Source organism: Manis javanica, chromosome 11 (assembly GCF_040802235.1).
Source record: "Manis javanica isolate MJ-LG chromosome 11, MJ_LKY, whole genome shotgun sequence".
Classification (NCBI taxonomy): domain Eukaryota; kingdom Metazoa; phylum Chordata; class Mammalia; order Pholidota; family Manidae; genus Manis; species Manis javanica.
In genome coordinates this window covers 38540029-38562424 of record NC_133166.1, presented here as the reverse complement: position 1 = coordinate 38562424, position 22396 = coordinate 38540029, and the positions used below count along the sequence as shown (strand labels likewise).

Here is a 22396-nt window from a genome sequence, read left to right as displayed (position 1 = left end):
TATTCAGGGGTAAAGGAATCTACTCTCACAAAAGTCCAAAGAAAACTTCTTTGCAATTTCCTGAAAATCTGAGATTACTTTGAAATAAAATGTACCAGTATGTGCTAAGTACTACAATACAGGTATGGACTCAGTGCCTCAGTATTTATGAAAAAAGACAAAAGGAAAAAGCGAACTCATTACTGGGCATGTTGAGGATTGCTTATTATTAGTTCCGCAAGGGCAGAAACAGAGTAAGGGCATTCATTCTAAGAAGAGAGAAAGCATGAGCAAAAGCATAAAGCATGAAAGATGCAAAAGGAGGAAGCATGAAGATTACAAGACTTAAAAACTGGGTAGTTCAGTACAAAAGAGTCCTGCAGTACAGGACTCCTGGTTATGTGTGGAAAGGATGGTGGAAGTATGGCTGGAAATGAGATTGGAGATGTGGGTTAGGGCCAGATTTCAAAGGGTCTGTCGTGTCAGACAAGGCATTTGGATAATTATTGTGGCACCAAAGAGGGGAAGTAGAGGTTTTTAAGTTGTAATGGTGCTAGGATCAGATTAATGTATTTAGAAAGAAAATCTTGCCACAGCAGTGTGAAAAACTGATCAAGTTTACCCAAACCAAGGTGATGGAGTCAAGAAATACCAAAGATTTAACTGATCAATTGAAGTATGAATAAGGGTGAAGAAAAATGAAGGAGATAATGAGCTCTGTATTCTGAGTCTGAGATTATGCAGAATATCTAGAGTGACATCTGGAAGTTTTTTAGAAATCTGGGAGATTCCCAATAAAACTGTGCATATAGGAGGAGAAAATGAGCTATCACTAAACTCATTATCTAATTTTTCATTATCATGTCATCTTCAGATCTTCTTGAATAGGCCTAATATATTTTCTCCCCCACCTGATTTTTTCTACTTATTTAGCAGAAATATGTGTTTAAACCCAATTAGAATAGTTGTATAGTTCAATTTGGTTGTGCTCATAAACTGAGGAAGTGACTATGGTAATTCTGGTTTTCAAACAGTACAAGTCACTTACCTGAGTTAATTTGGGTGTATAAGCTTCCATTTCTTGTCTAATGCTTTGAAAAGAATTAATAATGTCCTGACTTGTTGCATACTGTAGTGACTGGATTGGAGTTGGACCATGATAATACCTGAACATTAGCAAAGAAGAAATTAATTACTAACAACACAGAATAAAGGTGCTTAACATTTACATTTGTCTTCCCATATTTAGCAGTCTCAATATAACATTCTCCCTAAATCAAAAAACGGTAATATAGTTAAGAGAGATTTTAATAGAGTAATTTAAGCTCCAAGGGCAGTAAGACGAAAGCAGCACAGAACCAAAATTAATTTTCTTGGCTTTGATCAATCAAGATCCTTTCTTGAAAAGCACAAAGTAAATTTTCAAGGAGAAAGGATAAACTTTTATGATAATAAACTGATTAAAACTTAAGTGCTACACTTAAGAATATACTCTGTAATGACTTGTGTTACATAATTATTCTACCTCAAGTTAATTTAATATTGACCAAACTTACCTATCTGACTTCTTGAGGTTCAGTGCAATTGTTTTTATGGAATTATTTTTTCCCAAGTCTTCATACTCAATGGACTCTTGTAACTTCGCCTATAATTATTAACAGTATTTTTAATCATAACTTTCCATTACAGAAGTAATGAATATGACTGGAAAAGTAAGACTGTACAGTGGGTAAAATATGAACTCCTCCCACCATGAGCTTTGCTTCCTAGAGTTGACTGCTCTACAAATAGTTGAACCCATTTTCTCACCAACTACTTACAGAGAACACTTGCTTTTCCTAATACACTGACCATACTAAATACTATTCAACTTTTTATATTTGATAATCTGGCAGTAAAAATGTGTATTTCACTATTTTCCCCCCACATGAATAAAATACTAATTTTTTATGTGTTGCAAATGCTTTTTCTTCCAATCTGGTGTTTTTGGGTTTTAATTATTCTCTTTTTGTTTATTCTTTGTGGTTTACTTTTTTGCTTAAATCTTTGATCCATTTGGATTTTATTTTGGAATTAGGAGTAAGGGACTCTGAATTTCTTTTTATTAAATTATCAATCAGTCTTCCTAACACCATTTGTAGAATTTGTCTTTTCTCACTGATTTTGGGAAATGCCATGTTTATCACATATATATATTTAATTCTTCTGTGAATTTTAATTTACTTTTGGACTCTGTTTGAATTTTACTAATCTGTTTTCTCTTGTGCTACTCACAAACTTCTAAATTTCAACAGCCTTATAATAAAAATACATTAATTATGAAAATAATTCTACAATATTTTATCCTCTACAAGGCTATGAAATTCATCTGGTCAACTCTCATCTATACTTACCAAGACTAGATCAAATCATTTAGGTTATTAAATGTATCTCAAAAAAGATCAATTTGAAAATTAAGAGTCTGAATAGCCTCCTTGCAGTATAGGAACAAATCTTACCTTAGCATGGTATTCAAAGCAACAGGTCAATCAGTTTAACCTTATCTAGCTAGACCCAGTCTAATTTGTTACTACTTTCTCAACTCTAAACACTTCAGCCAACTTCAAAGCATACTGATTATCTTCATTACTTTTTACACCTCAAGCTCATTTCTACCCCTGCTTTTGCCCTAATCAGTCCCTCCCTAATCTCCCATAATAATCCAAATCCTGAAATTCTGCCAAGACCTCCTTAGGTCACTTGACTTTCATACTTAACTGAAAGCTCCATAAATGTTAAGACTATTACTTCCTAATCTCATTTTATAAAGCCCTTTGTAGAACACACAGCAGACAGCTACTGACTTGAAAGAATACCTAGAGTCAACCTCTATTACAGAGTATTATGAAAATTCATGCAATGACTTTTGACAACTTTCACTAACAAGAATCAAGGGCATTTAGCACCAATAGTATTACAAAGAAAAGAGTAACTTCCAAGAGTTCTTCTTTTTTTTTTTTGATATTTAACAAAAAATCAGTTTTATTGAGGTATAATTAACATACAATAAATTACACCTATTTAAAGCACACAATCTGACATAGGTGTACAGCTGTGGAACCATATCTCGTGCACAGAATTGCATGCCCCCAAATTCCCATGTTGAAGTCCTAAATACCACAACATCAGAATGATACTCTATTTGGAGATAAGGTTTCAAAGAGGTGGTTAAGTTAAAATGAGGTCATTAGGGCGGGCCCTAACTGTATACCTAGTGTCCTTGTACAAACAGGACGTCAGAACACAGAAAGAGAACCCTGTGAGGATGCAGGGAGAAGAGGGCTGTCTGCAAGTCAAGCCTTGGGAGATGCAATCCTGCTGACACATTGAGCTCACACTTCCAGCCTCCAAAACCACGAGATCACAAATTTCTGTTGTTTAATCCACTCTATCTATGGTACTTTGAACCAGTAGCCCAAGCAAACCAATACATCATCAAATCAATAAAGATAATAAGGACATCTATTGCCCTGAAAGTCTCTCATGTGCCTTATAATCCTTCTGTGTTCCCTTCTCACACTATTCCTAGGCAACCCTGCTCTGCATTCTGTCACCATGGAGTAGTTTGCATTTTCTAGAATTTTATAGAAATGGACTCATATGTATTCTCTTTTTGTGTGTGGTGGAGTTTCTAGCTTCTTTCATTCAGCATGATTATTCTGAAATCCATTCGCATTGTAAGATGTATCAGTATTTTTAAATGGCTTAGTACTCCACTATGTGGATATGCCATTTTTTAAAATCTATTTACCTATTGATGGACAGATATGTTGCTTCCAGTTTTTGATCATTATAAGGCTGTTAGGAATATTTGTATGTAACTTTTTGTATGAACATATTCTTTCTTTCCTTTTGGGTAAATGTAAATACCTAGTGTGGAGTGGTTAAATCATATCACTTGACTTTTTAAGGAACTCCTGTTTTCCAAAATAGTCATACCATTTTACATTCCCTCCAGCAGTGTATGATAGTTCTGGTTCCCTCATACAAATACTTGCTATAGCAAATCTTTTTAATTTCAAACATTCTAATAGATGTATAGTGGATCTCACTGTGGTTCTAATTTGCATTTTCCTGGTGACTTATGAGGTTGAGCATCTTTTCACGTACTTATTTACCACCTGGACATCTTCTTTGGTGAAGTAACTATTCAAATATTTTGCTGTTTAAAAATTTGGGTCATTTATTTTCTTTTTGTATGTTCTTTATATATTCTGGATAGAAGGTCTTTATCAGATATATGCTTTGCAACTGTTGTTTTCTCTGTCTGTAGCTTGTCTCTTTATTTTATTAATAGCACCTTTCAAAGAGCAGTTTTAACTTTTGATGAAGTCAGATTTGTTAATTTGTTACTATGTGGATTGTGCTTTTGGTATCATATACAAATCTTCATCTACTCAAGGTCACAAATGTTTTCTGCTAGAAGTTTTGTTTTTTTTTTTGAGAGGGCATCTCTCATATTTATTGATCAAATGGTTGTTAACAATAAAATTCTGTATAGGGGACTCAATGCACAGTCACTAATCAACCCCAAGCCTATTTCTCAACAGTCTCCAATCTTCTGAAGCATAACGAACAAGTTCTTACATGGTGAACAAGTTCTTACATAGTGAATAAGTTCTTACATGGTGAACAGTGCAAGGGCAGTCATATCACAGAAACTTTCGATTTTGATCACGCATCATGAACTATAAACAATCAAGTCAGATATGACTATATGTTTGATTTCCAAGAGTTCTTCTAATGTCTCTCTACAATTTACATTTTAGTTTCACTTTTCTTACTTCAGAAAATAATTATTTTATTGGCTTTGTTAATTTTAAAGGTGCATATGATTGTAGAGACATGAAGTTACTGAAATAGATGAAATGAAGTATAAGACTCATCCATAATCCCTTTACAGAAAGATAATTATTTAGTATATTCTTTTCAAGGCCTTTTTTAAAGTTTATTAACTTTTTTGTACATATGAAATTATGTCATATAGTCTATTCTATGAACTCTAATTTTTTTATTCTCTTTAGTCCCTATTGTAAATAACACAATTACTTTAAATTTTACTTCTTAATTATTTTGATTTTGCCTCACCTATAGATACTAAAAGCTTTGAGGGCTGAATTCTGTCTTAATTCATTTTTGTTTCCCACCACCTAATAATTTAGGTAACTCAAAATTGGTTTCTTGAATTTAATGTTTTATGAACTATTGTTATAGCACATGTGAACTTGTTATAATTCAATATACCATTAATCCTTTTAGTCATTAATGGTTGCATCAATTTCCATTGTATGGATGTCAACAGATATCAGGATGTTTGCTATTCCCTCTATTATAATACTGTAATGTATCTAAATCATTGAACATCTTTTTTTTCTAAAATAAAATGTCCAAAATGGGATACTGGCCAGAAGTGGAATTAAGACCATAAATCTTTACAATTTTAACACATCTGCCTGATTGCCCTCAAAGTTTTATCGTAATTTCTTTTTATAACTGAGGAGAAAGGTAAACCAAAGGACAGAATAGTTGACAAATTTACAGGGAAAGAGGAATTTTCCAGTATGTAACTGCCCATATTCCCCCATACCCAAGCAACTTCTTTAATATTTAATAAGAAGATATTTTCAGCTCTGAAACGCAAGGTTTAATATGAGGGCCAAATCCTAACTTTTAAAACCATGCGTGTAAGCCTTTAGTTTTTTTTTTTTCTGTCATACTGCCTTTGTTATTCAACTCTTACTCAACAACAGTTATTCAAAATACTCCTTCCCAGAAAATAAAATTATATGTCAATATGTATGTGTACATGTGAAAGGAAAGAAAATAAAAACAGTTAACAGATTGAATCCATGGAAGTTGGCTGGCAAGCCCAAACTGAGGAGGTACTTCTTAAGATGTTTTACAATTTAAGCCAAACACTTTATGTCTTGGGCAGAAGAACTGAGTCATTTGAAATAATCAAGAATCAACATGAAATACCAGAAATTACATAAGGTATCAGGAGAAACCTGAGCCCTGTATGTTCCAGACTTTCTACCCATACCCTTTTGACTGCTGGCTGAAAGCAGTCTGCATCTCCGGAATTTCCATCAGTGCTGCTGGGCTCACCATTTTGTTCATTTTGTGCTTCTCTTAAAACAAAGGAAAAAAACTATGTTAAAAATCTGAAGAACAGCAAACAACTCCATCTGGCTATCTTGGAAAGCCCAGTTTACTGCACCTTTGCATGTATACTTAACTGTTTCCTGAGACCTGCTGCCAGGACCATGGCACTGTGATGGTTAAATCTCTTGATGATGGCAGCATTACTATTCTCTTTCATGGATTTAGAATTAGAAGTAGATGGCACAGAGGAAATGCCATAGCCCTATGAGAAATAATTTAGTAGATTAAAAGTCAAAATAAAGTTCCAGTTTTTCTATCTGTTATGAGCAACACGCTCAGTTGAAAATAAATTTTCTAGATGATGGGACTTCATTAATTCTGAGCATTATTAAAAATTTACAGGTAAACTATTTAAAAAATGCCATCCTACACATAAAACTCAAGAAATACCACTAACTCCGTTTAGCATCATACACAAAAAATCTTAAACTCTGAAAATTTTTAAAGAGCAATTCTGGACCTAGTTAACAAAATAATTAAACTAAGGAAACAGAATATAGTGGAAAGCAAGCATGGACTCTGGAGTCAGAAAGATATGGAATCAAATCCTGACTTTATCACTTCAAAAATTAGTCTAGGCAAATTAAATCTACTTTCCTAAGCTTTATAAAATGTGATTTTGGAAAATTAAGTGAGATATTTTCAAATATGTACTGAACACATACTATGTGCTAGGCCCTGTAAATAGAGAGTAAATAAGACCCAGTGTCAAAGGAGCCAAAGTATCAGTTAGTGGGATGCTGGGCTATAATCAATACACAGAGTTAAGATTTACAGGTGCTTGAGAGGAAGTGGGCTATTTCACTAGAAGAGCATAGGGATAGGTTTGAAAAACTTCATGGAGCACTACAATATGAACAGGTGCTTGCACGGCAGACATAGAGACAACACTTCAAGGTATAGAAACAATGTAAGACATACTGTCATTCATGGGTTTGTATGTAGTTCAGTACATCTGGAATGAAGGGTGGGCTAGGCAATGGTGAGACACAGGCTAAAGACATAAAAGAAAGATCATAAAAAGATTTTGCCATTCCTTCATTTATCAAAGAATTACTGAATGCTTAATACATGCCATGTGCTACTTTCGACAGGGAGGTTAGGGAGGGTCTCTCTGAAAAAGTGGCATTAGAACATGTCTAAAAAGATGGAGAGAAGCTGGTCAGGTATGAGCAAGAAGAAAGAACAGCAAGTGCAAAGGTTGTGTGGTAGGAAAGGCTTTGGACAGCCTAAAGTAAGTCCATTTTACGTCTGAAGTGTGAATGAGAAGAAGTGGCCCAAATTCAGGAAGAAGTAGGCAGAGGCCAAATTAAGAAAAGCCTTATAAGAGGCCATACTTTTGAACTGAATGTTGGAGATGAAATAAAGGGAGGAATCAAGGAGACCATGGTAACAGTCTTGAGCAACTCAGTCCATGGTAATATTTTTTTCACTGAGATAAGCAAGTCTCACGAAGAAAGGTTTATGAGGATGGCCATCAAAGATTCCATTTTGAACATGCTATGTTCAGATGCCTATGAAATAACTATGTGAAGCTACCAAGTAGGCAAATGGATATGTATGGTTACACGGACCACTTATTTGGGATTCATCATTTCATTATTAGTATTAAAAGCAATGGAATGGAGAGAATTTATTCAGGAGAAGGCCCAAGACCATACTGAGACAGTTACAACAACTGGAGGATGACAGGAGAGGCACCAAAGGAAATCTGAATCAACCATTTCTATTAAAGGGATTGGTTATATAAATGTTTCTGTATCTAGATAGAATACTGTGTGGGCACTTAAAAAAAAAAAAAGATGATAATAGTAACACCTATTACTTATTGAGAACTTACTATGTACCAGGCTCCTTTTAACTCTAGCAGCAATCCTGTAAGGTCAAAGGTCAGTATTTCTTTTGGCATTTAAAAAATTGAGATATAACTGACATAAAACACTGTTTAAGGTATACAATGTCTTGATTTGATATTTATATATAGCAATATGATTACTACTGTAGCTAACACCTCTATCATGTCACATATTAGAATTTTTAAATTTTTATCAGACTTTTTTATATTGAAGTATAGTTGACATACAATATTATGTTTCAGGTGTACAAGTGATTTCATAATTATATACATTATGAAATTTTCACCAGAAGTGTAGTTGCCATCTGTCAATATACAGTTATTACACTATCATTGATTATATTCCCTGTGATGTACTTTTCATCCTTGTGACTGACTTCTAAGTTTATACCTCTTTATCCCCTTCACCCACTCCCCCACTTCCCTCCCCTATGGCAAACACCAACTTGTTCTCTGTATTTGAGTCCATTTGTTTTTAGATTTCACATGAAAGTGAAATCATATGGTATTTGTCTTTAACTGACTCATTTCACTTAGCATAATATGCTCTAGGTCCATCCAGATTGCTGTGAGTCTCAAGATTTCATTCATTCTTTTTTATGGCTGAGTAACATTCCACTGTATATTTGCATACCACTTCTTTTTCCATTATCTATGGATGGACACTTATCATTTCTTTTTTGTGGTGAGAACAACTGGGATCTAGTTTCTTAGTAACTTTGAAATTTATAATATAGTGATTATGTTGTACATTATAGCTCCAGAACTTATCTACTAGTTGTAAGTTTGTACACTTAAATTACACCTCCCCAATTTTCCTATACTAAGATCATATTAACCTTATTTTCTAAGAAAATGGGGCCTAGATACATTATAAAATGACAGTCTAAGCCAGGTAGTTTGGTTTTAGAGTCTATGTACTTAACAACTATGGTCCATTTAGCTTGGACTGATACTGATAATGGACAAAGTGAAGAAGAAAGTCACACATGTGCATGTGTAAGACATGATCTCTTTTATTAAAAAAAGAGGGAGGAAGGGAGGAAGGAAGGACAATTTTTTCTTATATGAAGCTGTATCTCTAGGCTTCACTAAAGCATCACTTTTTCAGGATGATTAAAGATGGCCATGTTTGTAATGTGTTGAGAATGCTGGTATTTACTAAGAAAGCAACTGAATTTCATTAAGAAAACAACTCACTGGGCACCAAGGATTATTTTCTGTTAATTTATCATTTAGACTGTAAGTTAAAATTTTAATGTTGGTTTTTCACCTGGTGAGTACACATGAGTACACACACTAATATAAGAGAAGTTGGGGTATAAAAAAAAAAGGAAAAGACAGTGTGAGCATGTGTATATGGCCAACAGAAAAGGAGCCAAAAGAAGGGGAAGAAAATTAAGAGTGTTAAGAAAGTAACTGAAGATAGCAGGTTCCTAGCCTAGAATTAGAGGTACCCAGCCTAGAAGATAGACACGGTGATAGAATCAGCCTTCATCAAAAGTGATCATCTTTCTCTATGATGCTGCTGACGTAAGCGGCTCATACTTGATGGTCTAGCTATTAAAACATACTGAGGCTACTGTGGGGGTAAGGGTCATGAGTGTGCTCAAGGTTTGGCAAATACTCTGTTTTAAGAAAGGGACCTAACCAGCTGGTAAGATTCTGTAACATCTGTCTATGTTGATAGTCTGTTATCTTTGTCTACTACTATTTATTCCTATTTAATGTCAGCTAGAGCATAAAGCTGGATACATCAACATGTTAAATCTTCATTATTACCTAGAGAACTATTGATGGAGAAATCTAGAAAATTCCTTTAAAAAAGTTTTAACAATTTATATAGGAATTTCAGTTCTCCAAGGCAATTTTAATAGCAAATAGTACTACTGAAAAGCACTTCTGATAAATCACTCGAAAACATTTTGTTTTACATTTTCACAAATGGAACATCTACAAATAAGGCTACTTTAAAACTATAAACTATATGTTGACTACTAGGAAAAGACTATTTACCTTCATAAATCCTTTTACTACTACTTACCTCATCTAATGGTTTATCTTCCAAAGCTGTCAAATCAAGTAGTGGGTTTTTCACTCCTAACGAAACCATTGTTTTTAACCCTAGAAAATCAATGAAATAAAAAGTTGACCAAGTCTTACCTTTCTCAGAAATTAAATAAATTTCACTGATAGCTCCAGTGACCAGAAAGCAGCAAATTGAATGCCACAGTATGTCAGGGATAAACAGTTACCTTTTTCATCTATTTTGGCACATTCTGCAAAGAGGTCCTTTGACCCTGTATTTAGCCGATCCCTGTGGAAATAATGTGACTGGAAAAAACGTGTCCAGAATTCTTTTTCTGTCATGTTGTGGGGAACATTTTCTGCATATTTCATTTTTACTGCGGAAAAAAACATAATTACATACTGAATTTCCCTTTCTTAAAACCTCTCAAATAGTTGAAACATAAACTCATAGCAAAAACTAGATCATGAAATTGTTTAACAAATTACAAACAAAACCCTATTTTGCACCAAGAGAATTAACATGTTTCAAAGTTTCAGAAACGTCAAGAATCTTGGAGTCTCAACTGAGTTCGTTTGATCATTAATACATGTGCACTCTCAAGCCAAGACACCGTTTTAAGTGCTGGGGAAATACAGATCTCAGCACCCAGTGGACTATCAGTTTGGTTCTTTAGGAGCTCTCAGCCCAATGAGCAAAGGGGTTAAGAGCACTGAATCCTGAGCCAGAGAGACTGAGTTTAAAGTTCTATATTCACACACTTACTATATGTATGACCTTGGGCAAACTATTCTCTGTATTTTGGTTTCTTCATCTGTAATATGTGGGTTATTAACAATACCTACTTCATTGAATATTTGTGATGATTAATATACATGTAGGATGATTTCACTTATTTGTGGAATATAAAAACAAAGCAAAAGAGAAGCAACAAAATGGCAGTAGACTCACAGACACTGAGAAGTGACTAGTGGTTATCAAGGGGGAGGGGGAGAGGCAGATGGTGGAGGGAGGGTGAGGGGGATAAAAATCACAATATAAGTTGGTCATGGGGACCGTAGTACAGCATAGAGAATACAGTCAATGATTCTGTAACATCTGTCTATGTTGATAGATAGTAACTGCACTAGAGGGGGTGAGAATTTAATAATATGGGTAACTGTTGAACAACTGTGGTGTACATTTGAAACCAATATAAGATTGTGTATCAGTGATACTTCAATAAAAAAAGTATCAAAAAACATGCATGTTAGCCTTGGAATAGCATCTGATACACAGTAAACATTATCCAATTACGGTGTTGTTATTAAAAAGAAATGAAAATAATTACAACGTGCTAACTCTTTGAGGCAGAGGCAAGGCCCTACACAAGCAAAGGGTGGAGGCTTACATCTGTCCAAGTCAGTCAGGATTTTATAGAGGCAGCAATAAGGTGATGCCTGAGAGGAGTCCTGTGGGAAAGGTAAGCTTCCTAAGGACTAAAGGGACAGGAGTGAGGAAATGGGAAAAGAGAAAAGCATACGGCTTATAGAGGACTGTTCAGTGAGTAGAATGACTTTGAGGCATGGCTCTTAGCCTTTCTATGCATCATAAATCACCAAGGCTGGGGTTAAGACATTTACACTTTTAGGATTCTGCAAGGAAAATGATTTGTGGGTTAGAAAGGTCACTTGAGAATCAGCAAGAAGGATGATCTAAGTTAGTGCTGTAGAGAGACTCATTTATTGGTATCACTGAAGCATGTCATCTTGATCAGGTATGCTGAAGGGGTAACAACTACAGATGGGAAGAATTAGACATAATACCAATAATTTGATGACAGCATATCATGTTAGGCACTGGGTAAATTACTTGACATATTTTGTTGCACTTGATCAGGAATAAAGGTAAAGCATTTTGTTTTTTATTGATCTATTACTGAATTCATCCAAACTAATACTTTAACTATTTGGAAGAACTGATTCTTCTTACCAGCTGGATAGGTCCTAAATATGGACTCAATGATATCAGAGGTTAAATTGTATCTCAGACCATTACATCCATCTGTTTGGGGCCGGACATCAGCCTAAAATAAAGACCATACACAGATACATGTATATATTCATTATAATATCAAGCGAAGATGTCTAAACAACCAGTAGACATTGGACAAAGGTGGAAAAGCAGACTTTCTGAGTAAACTACAGGGACAGAGGTAAGTCCCTCACCTTTACTTTTTTATCAGAGACAAGCCTCAAAGAAGCCTGGCCTGGTTGCACATAATCTTAGTGACCTGTAAAATCTACTTCCTAAAAATTGAATATAGTCAAATAGGTGTGTTTAAGTGTGGCCAAAGGCAGATAGCTAGTAGAGCTTTAACATAAAATCTGTAGTTACCAAAACCACTATAAACCCTGGTTACTGAATAATTAAATATGACTGATTTCTTGAGGAAAATCTGTTAATTAAATTCACTACTAAGCACCCAGAAAGATGCCAAACATAACTGGTACTTACATTTTTGTAAAATGTTTAGATACTGCTTTGGTACCAGAATATAAACTAAATGAATCCCACTTTCTAATTCCATGGGTTAGGTATTCTCAATTTCTAAGCTACATTTTATAAATCTTACTTTTTTTTATAACATGATGGTCATTATATACATTTAACTTTGCAATGTAAGTAAAATATAGTAATCATTAAAAAAAGGTATCAGGAAGCCCTAAATGTATTAGTATTAGGGGAAAAAGTATTAGTCCAATTGCTAAAAGATTCTCTTTCAAAGGTCCATTTGGTTTTCAGCATGCTAGGGTCAAGTCCAAAAACCAAGCATATAAAACTGGCAAAAAAGAAATATATATTAAAAAAATACTGTATAATTTAAAAGATATTTTAGAAGAATGCCATGGATACTGAAGTGTTAATTTGCTTTACGGAAATGCTAACTTTTACAAAAGAAATGGCACTGTTAACACACATACTGGTTTTTTTTTTTTTTCTTCTTCAGAAATCTAGAAGGGTCACATACCAGAAATGCTGCAGAAATACCAACATCCTGCTTATGATTGGATGTGGAAGAACTCTCTGTTGCATTCACACATAAACGATTGGCCCAGAATTCCTCAGCACTGATCACTTGACTCACGACAAGATCTTTGTAAAGCTGAAACAAAACAGGATCTTCTTGCAGCATTCTGGTGATAGAATATATTGAATATATTGAACTTCTGGAATAAAACACCATTTGGGTAAAATCTTAAAGAGACCTTAATAACAGGAAACAGAACTTTTATCCTTTGATGGTTGAGCAGCAGAGGTTGCTTAATTCACTTGTTAATAATTAAAAGCAAAAAAATGTATTTGGAGGAACAAATTAAGTGGAGATAAATGGAAGTAAGTCTGAAGAAGCAAAGACTAAACTCTCTGAGGGCATGGATATGGTCTTACTCATCTCTGTATCCCAGGGATAGAAAGGCTACTGTACTGTATTATCTCTCACAAATAAAGGTGAATGGGGAAGAGAGGTGGTATGCTTGAGTTTTTCCAGCAACTAGTTTTTCATAAGCACTTGGAGCCATAAGCACAGATGGCCTGAAAGATACTGGTGATGGAATTCTCTTATCAGAAATTACCATTATCTTACATGCTTTCTTAACTTTTTACAATATGATTTCTTTCAGGTTTCTTATTCACAAAAACACTTTTAATGGTTTAGTACCTTCTATGTAACAATAAACTATGAAAAGGAATTTAGGGACCTTAGCACTTTCCAATCTTAGTTCTGTTCCTAAGCAGATGCTGGGCTTGGGCAGTTAATTTAACTTCTGGGTTTATACATCCTCATTTACCCAAAGCCAAATAGCTAGTAAGATGCTAAAGTTGAGAACCAAACCGAGCTAAAGATACCAAAGCCCATATTTTTCTATATTATGTTATGGAAGCACAAAAGGTGAGAAATAACAAGCTATTACTGCACTAAGAATCTGGAGAGAAACTGGCATCTCTTCAAAATGTTATTCTCCTCCTTCACCTGTTTTTCTCTTCCAGTTCCTTATTTGCTTTCCTTTTGAATTTGGGCAGCAGCTGTTGTAGAAGGTCTTTAACTGCATCTCGTTCTTTCACTGCTGTGCTTTCATTGGAAAAATGGAAGTTAGTTGTGTCCCCTGCATGTAGGACCAGCTGAAGTTGAATTTTAGCTTTTCCTTCTGGACTTATTTTCTGGCCTAGAAAAAACCATGAGGCTAATTAGATGAGGGAAACTGCCATACAATAGATTACTTCTCCTCCCAGGAAGATTCAGGATTCCTCTGGGCTTTACCTGCCCTGTTCCAATCTTGATGATTTTGCAGAAATACACTCTTTTCAAATAATCCCATATAACGAGAGAATGGTTCAACAAATTCACTAACACTCTGCCTCCTTCTTCAGTAACCTTTTTGTGTGGCGGCACTTCTCACCCACTGCTTTCACCCCAGATGCTAAAGGGCTTTTGTTTCCATGCAACTAGGCAGACCTCTTTAAAGCTTTCTCAACAGACAACTAGGAGTCCTAAATCCACCCTACACGGCTGCCTCCAATCAATATCGTATTAATAAAATTGATTTGTCATGATTCAAAAAACTCCAAAACACAGCCCATGGCTTGTTTACTAATTGTACAGGAAAATATTTATTTTTTATATTTGCGAGATTTGGTGTCACCACTTTAACCAAGTGATCAAACTTAGCTTCATTAAAACCCTCGTGACAACCGAGGGAAGGGGCTTTCCGAGGTGATAGAATAGGAAGTAACCACCACCACCTATGTGTGTTCTTGCTGAAAATGTTTGAGTGTAATCAAGTCTGTAAGACCTGACTTTCTGTTTGTAAGAAATACAGGCATAGAGAAATAATTAAACAAAATCTTAAGAAGACAATCAGACATAATCAGAATGTGTGATATTCTATAAGCCTATAATACATACTCGAACCTAGACTGGATATTGATTAAAAAAAAAAATCACAGCTATAAAAAACATTATCAGGACAACTGGGGAAATGCAGCAATGGTCTGAATGCTAGATGCTTATTATTAAACTTTTCTTGTGCAAAAATATTATAAGCAGTAGAAGTGTATGCACACGTAATAGAGTATGGCAAAACAACAACTTTTTATTTAGGTGGATTAAGTTATATAGCTATATACTAAACCGTCCTTTATTCTTTAACTTCGAAGATCTTCGTAATAAATTGGGGCTGGAAATATCAAAATACAGCTACAGAGCAGAGGACTTGTAGTTTTAAAGAGTGGGCTTCATGGCAATGTTACTGCTTTGTTTTCTTCATGGAGGGGCTTTGTCCCACTGAATGGGTGACTCATGGCAATGTGAACATGCTTCCTAGAGCTCTCAGCCCCAAGTAACTACTAACCCTTAAATAAACAGAAACTTTTTCTATGGAGATGCTCCTTCCAGACCAACAGTTTGGATGAAATATCTTACTGCTAAAGTAGTAACATTAAGCAATTTACACCATCAGCCACCCTATTCCCTTTTTCCATTCCTCCAACACAAACTACTCCTTTCTAGGCATCTTTTCTCAGTCACTGCTTTATCCTTGCTCTATTTTAGCTCTTGCCTGTGAGAGATATAGTTCTGAAGGTTTTTAGCTAGCTTATTACACTGCTAATTTATTATTGGTAACTTTCAATGGCTTCTTTCAGAAATGGGTATTCTTTCAAATATTCACCTTAAAATGAAAACTGATCTGGTGCAGATATAGATTTGTATGTGTGCTCTCCTCCCCAATAGCTGAGAAGAAATGTCAAGAAATAAGATAGTCATATTTTTTATTGCAGAGTATCACAGTATGTTTTGCAAAACTATAGGGCTAACTTTCTGTTGAAGAGAAACGTTAATACAAGCAGTTCCTAGTTTATGAATCTACTGTAGTACAAATGTCAGTTTATAAGATTATTATCAGGAACCTGGTTAGATATTTTCCCATTGAAACCAAGTTTTAAAAGGAGGTAACATTACCAGAATAGACAGCTTAAGAATTATGAATTTTAAAAAGTATTTCCTTTTGAAAAGATCCTAAGTTATTTTAGTGCAGAAAGATGAGGAATTTAGTCAGTTCCAGAAGCAAAATAGAAGTCCTTAGGGAAATTTCATACTCAAAAGACATTCGTAAATTGAGCTCCTGCATATTGAGGCTTGTCTATTTTTCAAGGTGTCATGTTCCTTGAAATCTATACAGGATTTTATCTAGGGGAAGAATCTTACATCCAGGAAAACAGATGGATCCATATTAATGGTCACAGTTAAGATACCACAATTTATGAAGGGCCTTGTTACCAGACTCCTCTGGGGTCTCCTATTGAAGATCTTTAGTTAGGTGAATTACAGAAATCCTTTCAGAGTTAAGGTTCTAAATTCCAGGGTTCACTTGGTGCTTTTAAACCTAATTATTATTGATTCACAGGGCACCACGTACTTTGAGTAATAAATCCAAAGTAAAATCTTGCAAATTTGGAAAGAGAAGGGGTTTTGATTTGTCTTCATATTTAAAAATCACAAAAAGGATATAAAAATGTTATGTTCCGTATTTCTCCACCTATAGTCAATATAAAACCGAGTCTATCTTCTCAACAGATGATGGTCACATAACCAAAGATTTGACAGCCTGCTTAAATGATACAATGTTATTAAAGGGCAATCTGGCATCATCTATCAATATATTTAATGCATAAATCATTTGAAACAGTAAATCCTCTGCAAGGATTCATCCTATACACACAAATTCACAAATATATTAGTGCACAGATCTAAACTGCAACATTGTTTGCAGTAACAAAATTCTGTAAAAGTTACCTAATGCCCTTCAGCAGAGGACTATTAAATACATGATTGTATATCCACAGTGGAGTACTGCACAGCTCTTAAAATAAGGTATGTGTGGAGGTATTTACTGAGGTAGGTTTACATATGTAAACTACACACTCTATTATTAAGTAGAAAAGCCAAGTTATAGAATGATAAATATATATACTCAGTGATTTCACTTTGTAATAGTTTCTTTATGGTTGATTATTTGGATGTAATAATAAAAATCCACAAAGATTATACAACCTTCTTAAAGAATTACTACAACATACATCAGACCTTGGTAGAGTTGACTTACATTTAATATCCGCATACATATGGCTGATTGTAAATCTATCTTTGCCTTCAGGTGCCCAAGCAATTCTTTCTGCCATGAGGTACAGAGCTCCATCTTGCTTCTTTTGACGCACCTTCTTCACAATCAGCAAAACTTCTTCAGATGAAGTTGCCATGATGGCTAGAAGGTGCTAAGAGACAAAAAGATTTCACATTTCAATTACGGTCAGGTTTGTTGACTTCCAGAGTCCCTTCCAAATCTATAACTTAAATAATGAGGAAAAAAGTCTCTTTCCTCATTCAAAGATGAAGGTAAAGTTGGATAGCATTATTCCTTCAAAATAAAATTTCATTTTACTCATACCATAGGTGTATATATTTATAACACCTGGCAATTTTTAAACCATATCTACATTGCTAATCAGAGTATTTCAATTTATTTTTAATTTCCTCAATTGTATTTTTAAATCTGAAACATAATTTTACTACAAAATGTTTTAAAATCTGTATTTAGACTTGTAGAGCTTCACAATTAAACAGAACTTTAATGAATATTTAGTCCAAACTTATTTAGACAAAAACAACTTAGGGCCACAGGATTTGTGTGACCTTTCCATAAGCACTCCCAGAGCTGAAACCATACCCATGCTGATTCCTGGTTTGTTACTTCCTATGTACTTATCTCAAGATAAATGTCTGTCAGTAGTGATTTCTGCTTTCAAAAAGCTTCCAGTTTAGTGAGCAAGATATAGTGTGTGTGTGTATACACAAATTAGAATGTGTGAAGTCCAAAAAGGGAAACAATATATGCCTAGATCAGGTCTCAGAGGCAATTTCTTCACATGGAAGAAAGGTCTCAGGTGTAATTAACAAACCAACAAAATGCATGTATTAGGTGTTCTGTTTGATGCCCTTTGACAAAAATACACTCATGTACCATTACCCAAACAAGACAAAGATATTTCCATCATCCAGGAACATCTTCATGTTCCTATCCAGTCAGTTCTCTTCCTCTCACCCTCCAAATTATTTTCTGATTTCTATCACAACAGGTTAGTTTTTGTCTGTTCTAGGATTCCAAATAAATGGAATTGTGCCAGATGTATTCTTTCGTCTCTTTTTGCTTAACGTACTTTTTGAAATTCACTATATTAGTACATGTATCAGCTTATTTTTTTCATATAACTTAGTTATGAATTGGGTCTTGAATGAGGATCGTGACAGATGAAGGGAAACAGTCACTGTGGGCAGAGGTAATGGTTTGGGGCAAAGCCTTGAGGCTCTCTAGGAAGGGTAAGCAGTCAGCGCTGGATATATCATAAAGTTCATGCTGGGGATCAGTGGGATGTGAAGTTGGGTGATTAAGAACAGAGGCACACAGTGGAGAATTCCACACTACGCAGTAGACAACAGAACACCTCTAAAGACTTTTTAATAGGGGAATGATTTGTATTTTAGGAAATAATCTGTGGGTAATCTGAGAGACTGAAGAAAGGGACCAGAAAGGGTCTGAGCCAGGAGGCAGTGAAAATAGAGAGGAAGGGACAAGGAAGGGTACTGAGGACAGACAGACATTTTAAGTGCTGATGGAGGTGTCACAGCTGCTTGCTCATACCCCATTTTTAAGGTTTACTGACATGGGTACAGTTGTGCCATTTACAGAAACAAGTAAGAAAGAAGAACAGGTATGAACAGGAAGACAAGGAATTCAGTTCTGGATGAGTGCGAGGTGCTGCTGAGTCATGCAGGTAGAGATAGCCTCTATCACGCAGGCATTTTTAATGGTTGGGATGGAGCCTAATAAGCTAAATAACAAAAGGATTTAAAAATTCCACAATCCCACAACCCTAACATCAGTTTTCTTAATTTTAAATTGTGCTTATCTTATCTGTACCCACCTTATGAATGTAATCATTAGGTACACCTGTTAATTACCTTGTTTTTCACTTGGCTATTGAACCTATTTCCCCATGTTGTTTACAATCTCCACAGTGTTGATATCCATGTATCATGTATGATAAAGGGTTAAAAATTTTAATACATAACACAGTACAATCATCTGTATTTTTATTGTTTTAAAATCTTAACTTGTAGCAGAAATTTTATAACATCTATTAAACACTTTAACATGAACTTTCTAATATTCACTACAAAAAAGATGAGGTTATTGCTAGTTAAAAGTTACTAATTAAAATAAGTGTTTTAAAAGACTAATGACATGAAAGGATACACTGTTAGGTGACAAAAGCAAGCAAAAAAAGCATGTAGTTTGATTCCATACTCTTTTAAGTTTTAAAAAAACTATCCAAAATGTATTGAATGCTTAGTATATGCCAGGCAGGGGACTAAGTTCTTTATAGGCATTATCTCATTTAGTACCCAGTTAACAATCCTAAGGTAGGTTCTATTATTAGTTCTATTCTGCAGATAAAGTAAACTGGGTCTGAGGAATCAAGATGTTTTCCCAAAGCATCAAGGAAACAGCAGAACTGGGTTTGGATCTGGGTCAGCCTGACCTTGAAGTTCTACCATGCTGTTCTGCAAATATATACAACTGGAGGGATATGCACCCAATTTAATAGTGGGTTACCTATGAGTGATAGGATTACAGATGATATGAATGTTCTTTTTGTTTTCTGGATTACCTACAACAAATATGTATTTTGCAATAAGAACAGTAGTTATTCAAAATGTTTTTTCAAGAGTTTATTCCCTATCAAACCACATGTTTATAAAGTAACATGAGAGAGTGTTAGTGGGTAAGAATTAAAACAACTGTTATTTTCAATTTCTGTAATATGTATAATCATGTGTATTTTTATTGTTTTAAAATCTTAATTTGTAGCAGAAATTTTATAACATCTATTAAACACTTTAACATGAACTTTCTAATATTCACTACAATAAACACATATTAAAATAAAAAACCTGTTGTGTACTATGTACATATATTACATACATTTATTGTGTGCTATGTACAATTATATTGCATACCATACAAACCATATTTTAGGAAACATGAATTAAAACCTAAGGAAGAAAGAAAAAACAGCAGCAGATTCACAGAACCCAAGAATGGACTAACAGTTACCAAAGGGAAAGGGACTGGGGAGGATGGGTGGGAAGGGAGGGAGAAGGGGGAAAAAGGGACACTACGATTAGCACACATAATGTAGCGGGGTGGGGGGGACACGGGAAAGGCAGTATATAGAGAGAAGACAAGTAATGATTCTATAGCATCTTACTACGTTGATGGATAGTGACTGTAATGGGGTATGTCGGGGGGACTTGATAATAAGGGGAGTCTAGTAAGCATAATGTTGTTCAAGTAATTGTACATTAATGATACCAAAAAAAAAAAAAAACTAAGGAAGATGGGAGGGTAGGGCTTTTGGGGGGGTGCAGTAAGCAGATAATTATAGGATAATGTTAAGTATGTTCATATGTGGAGGAAAAGCAGTGAATAAGCATAGAGCAGGTCCCCAATTAACTGGGCTTATGTAAAGGCACAAATAAAAAATGTTAGCTTTGGAAGAGAACAGAAAAGCTTTTTTGACATGGGAAGGTAAGAAAGAAAAGATGGGTGAAGATAGAAAAACTCTAAAGTGGAGAATAAATTAGATTGACAGAACTGACTTCAATATAGAGTCAGTTACTTGAAATCAATTGGGAAAAAGACCCTTAAGTAGAGCATGTAAAACCATTCTTATTAAAATCCCTATAGGGAGACATTGCTTGGCAAATTTCCCTTGTCATCTGTAGCACCTGCTAATTATACAAGGACAAGATTTTAGAAGTTTAATAGAACCAGTGGGGCTAGCCTACAATTGCCTCTGTGATATCTAGATTTTTCTTGAGGATGGCTTCTTGGATGGCAAAAACTTCTTCCCAGTAGAACTCTGTGAGAACTAGATACTTTGTTATAAAAAAATACTGATCTAGTTACATTTAAATAAATTGGCTTGAAGACCTGGCTTTGCTAATAAAGATTATTTAAGAAACAATCTGCCACAAGACTTCTTTAAATAGCAAGATTCTCCAGTGAAGGCATTATTTTCAGTTGCAGTTAAAAATATGTGCCTGAAGCTAAATGTACATGCCTTGCTCTAAGCGTCTGCACATTCTCATTCCTTGTCATAACTGGCTTTTATTCATTTTTTTAGTCTACTCTAAGCTTGAAAGTTACTATTCAAGGTCTCCTATTCTTCTCTTCATAACACTTACCGGGACTCTAATTAAAATAATTCTTTTAAATGTTTGCCTCCCCCAACAAACTGCAAGCTTCAAAAAGAAGGGCAGAGGTTACGTGTGTTGTGTTCACTGCAGTACAGCATCCAGCAAAATATTCTGACCTTTAGTCCACTAAATATTTGTGACATCTATTTAAGATCTTTGTTGTTAAAAGAACACAATCTTGGTGAGACCTTTCCACATACATCCTCAGCTAAAGTTCAGGAAGCGCTTTAGCTCTCAAAGATTAGGGTATCATTCCTCACAGATTCCAACAACTGGCTCATTAAGGAAACAGGGATAGGAAGACTTTGAAACTATCCATAGAAATATTTAAATTACTTAATCTCTACATTTCTATCCCTTTTCTAATGTGCAGAGATAAATGGGGCAGAAAGAAAGGCAACAAGTGAAATACAAACTCCTTATCCCCTCTAAAAGGAGAATTATTACACAGAGAGTGGCTGTTATCTTCTAGAATACAAAATGAGTTTGGAATGCTGCTTGCCTTGCCATTAGGCAATCCAAAAATGTTAACGATTCGCCATTACAGGGAGTAAGACCTTGGAAATATGTAGAGTGACCAAAATGTTCTGTTTTAAGGATAGTTACACATGGAAGATATTAAGGGAATAACTGATGTAGCAATGTTAAGACCAAATACTTTTATTTATCATGTATGATAAATACATGTATGATTTACATTTTACAGCAGTGCAGGGAGAGGCAGAAAAAGGAAAATGCGACAGAGATGCAGGACAGAGAGAAACGTATGCTCATTTTTAGTAATAAATACTGCATGCTGACAAGAGTACAACGCTGAAATCGAGAAAAGACCAATCAGTTGGTAATCAAAATGGGGAAAGGAGAGACTGTTAGATGGATGCCTTGACACTGCCACGTTAAAGGCAGGAGAGAAGGAGGGGCAAAAAGAGATCTCTAGCAGCTGTACCCATGAGGTAGGAACAGTGGCCAAAAT

The 22396-nt window shown here is 34.9% G+C and overlaps 1 protein-coding gene across 3 annotated transcripts in view; it reads right to left on the bottom strand.

Moving 5' to 3' along the window:
- GTF2H1 (general transcription factor IIH subunit 1) overlaps nucleotides 1-22396 on the bottom strand; it is a 31653-nt gene that overhangs the window by 7388 nt on the left and 1869 nt on the right. For all 3 annotated transcript variants that reach the window (XM_017673077.3, XM_037026735.2, XM_017673078.3), the window contains 10 exons: nucleotides 17210-17378; nucleotides 14080-14272; nucleotides 13078-13243; nucleotides 12039-12132; nucleotides 10294-10443; nucleotides 10083-10162; nucleotides 6258-6385; nucleotides 6062-6149; nucleotides 1536-1624; nucleotides 1028-1145 (listed from right to left, as the gene is read on the bottom strand). In XM_017673077.3, the coding sequence (XP_017528566.1) occupies nucleotides 1028-1145; nucleotides 1536-1624; nucleotides 6062-6149; nucleotides 6258-6385; nucleotides 10083-10162; nucleotides 10294-10443; nucleotides 12039-12132; nucleotides 13078-13243; nucleotides 14080-14272; nucleotides 17210-17363 (1260 nt within the window). In that variant the 5' untranslated portion in view covers nucleotides 17364-17378. The remainder of the gene's footprint in view (nucleotides 1-1027; nucleotides 1146-1535; nucleotides 1625-6061; nucleotides 6150-6257; nucleotides 6386-10082; nucleotides 10163-10293; nucleotides 10444-12038; nucleotides 12133-13077; nucleotides 13244-14079; nucleotides 14273-17209; nucleotides 17379-22396) is intronic.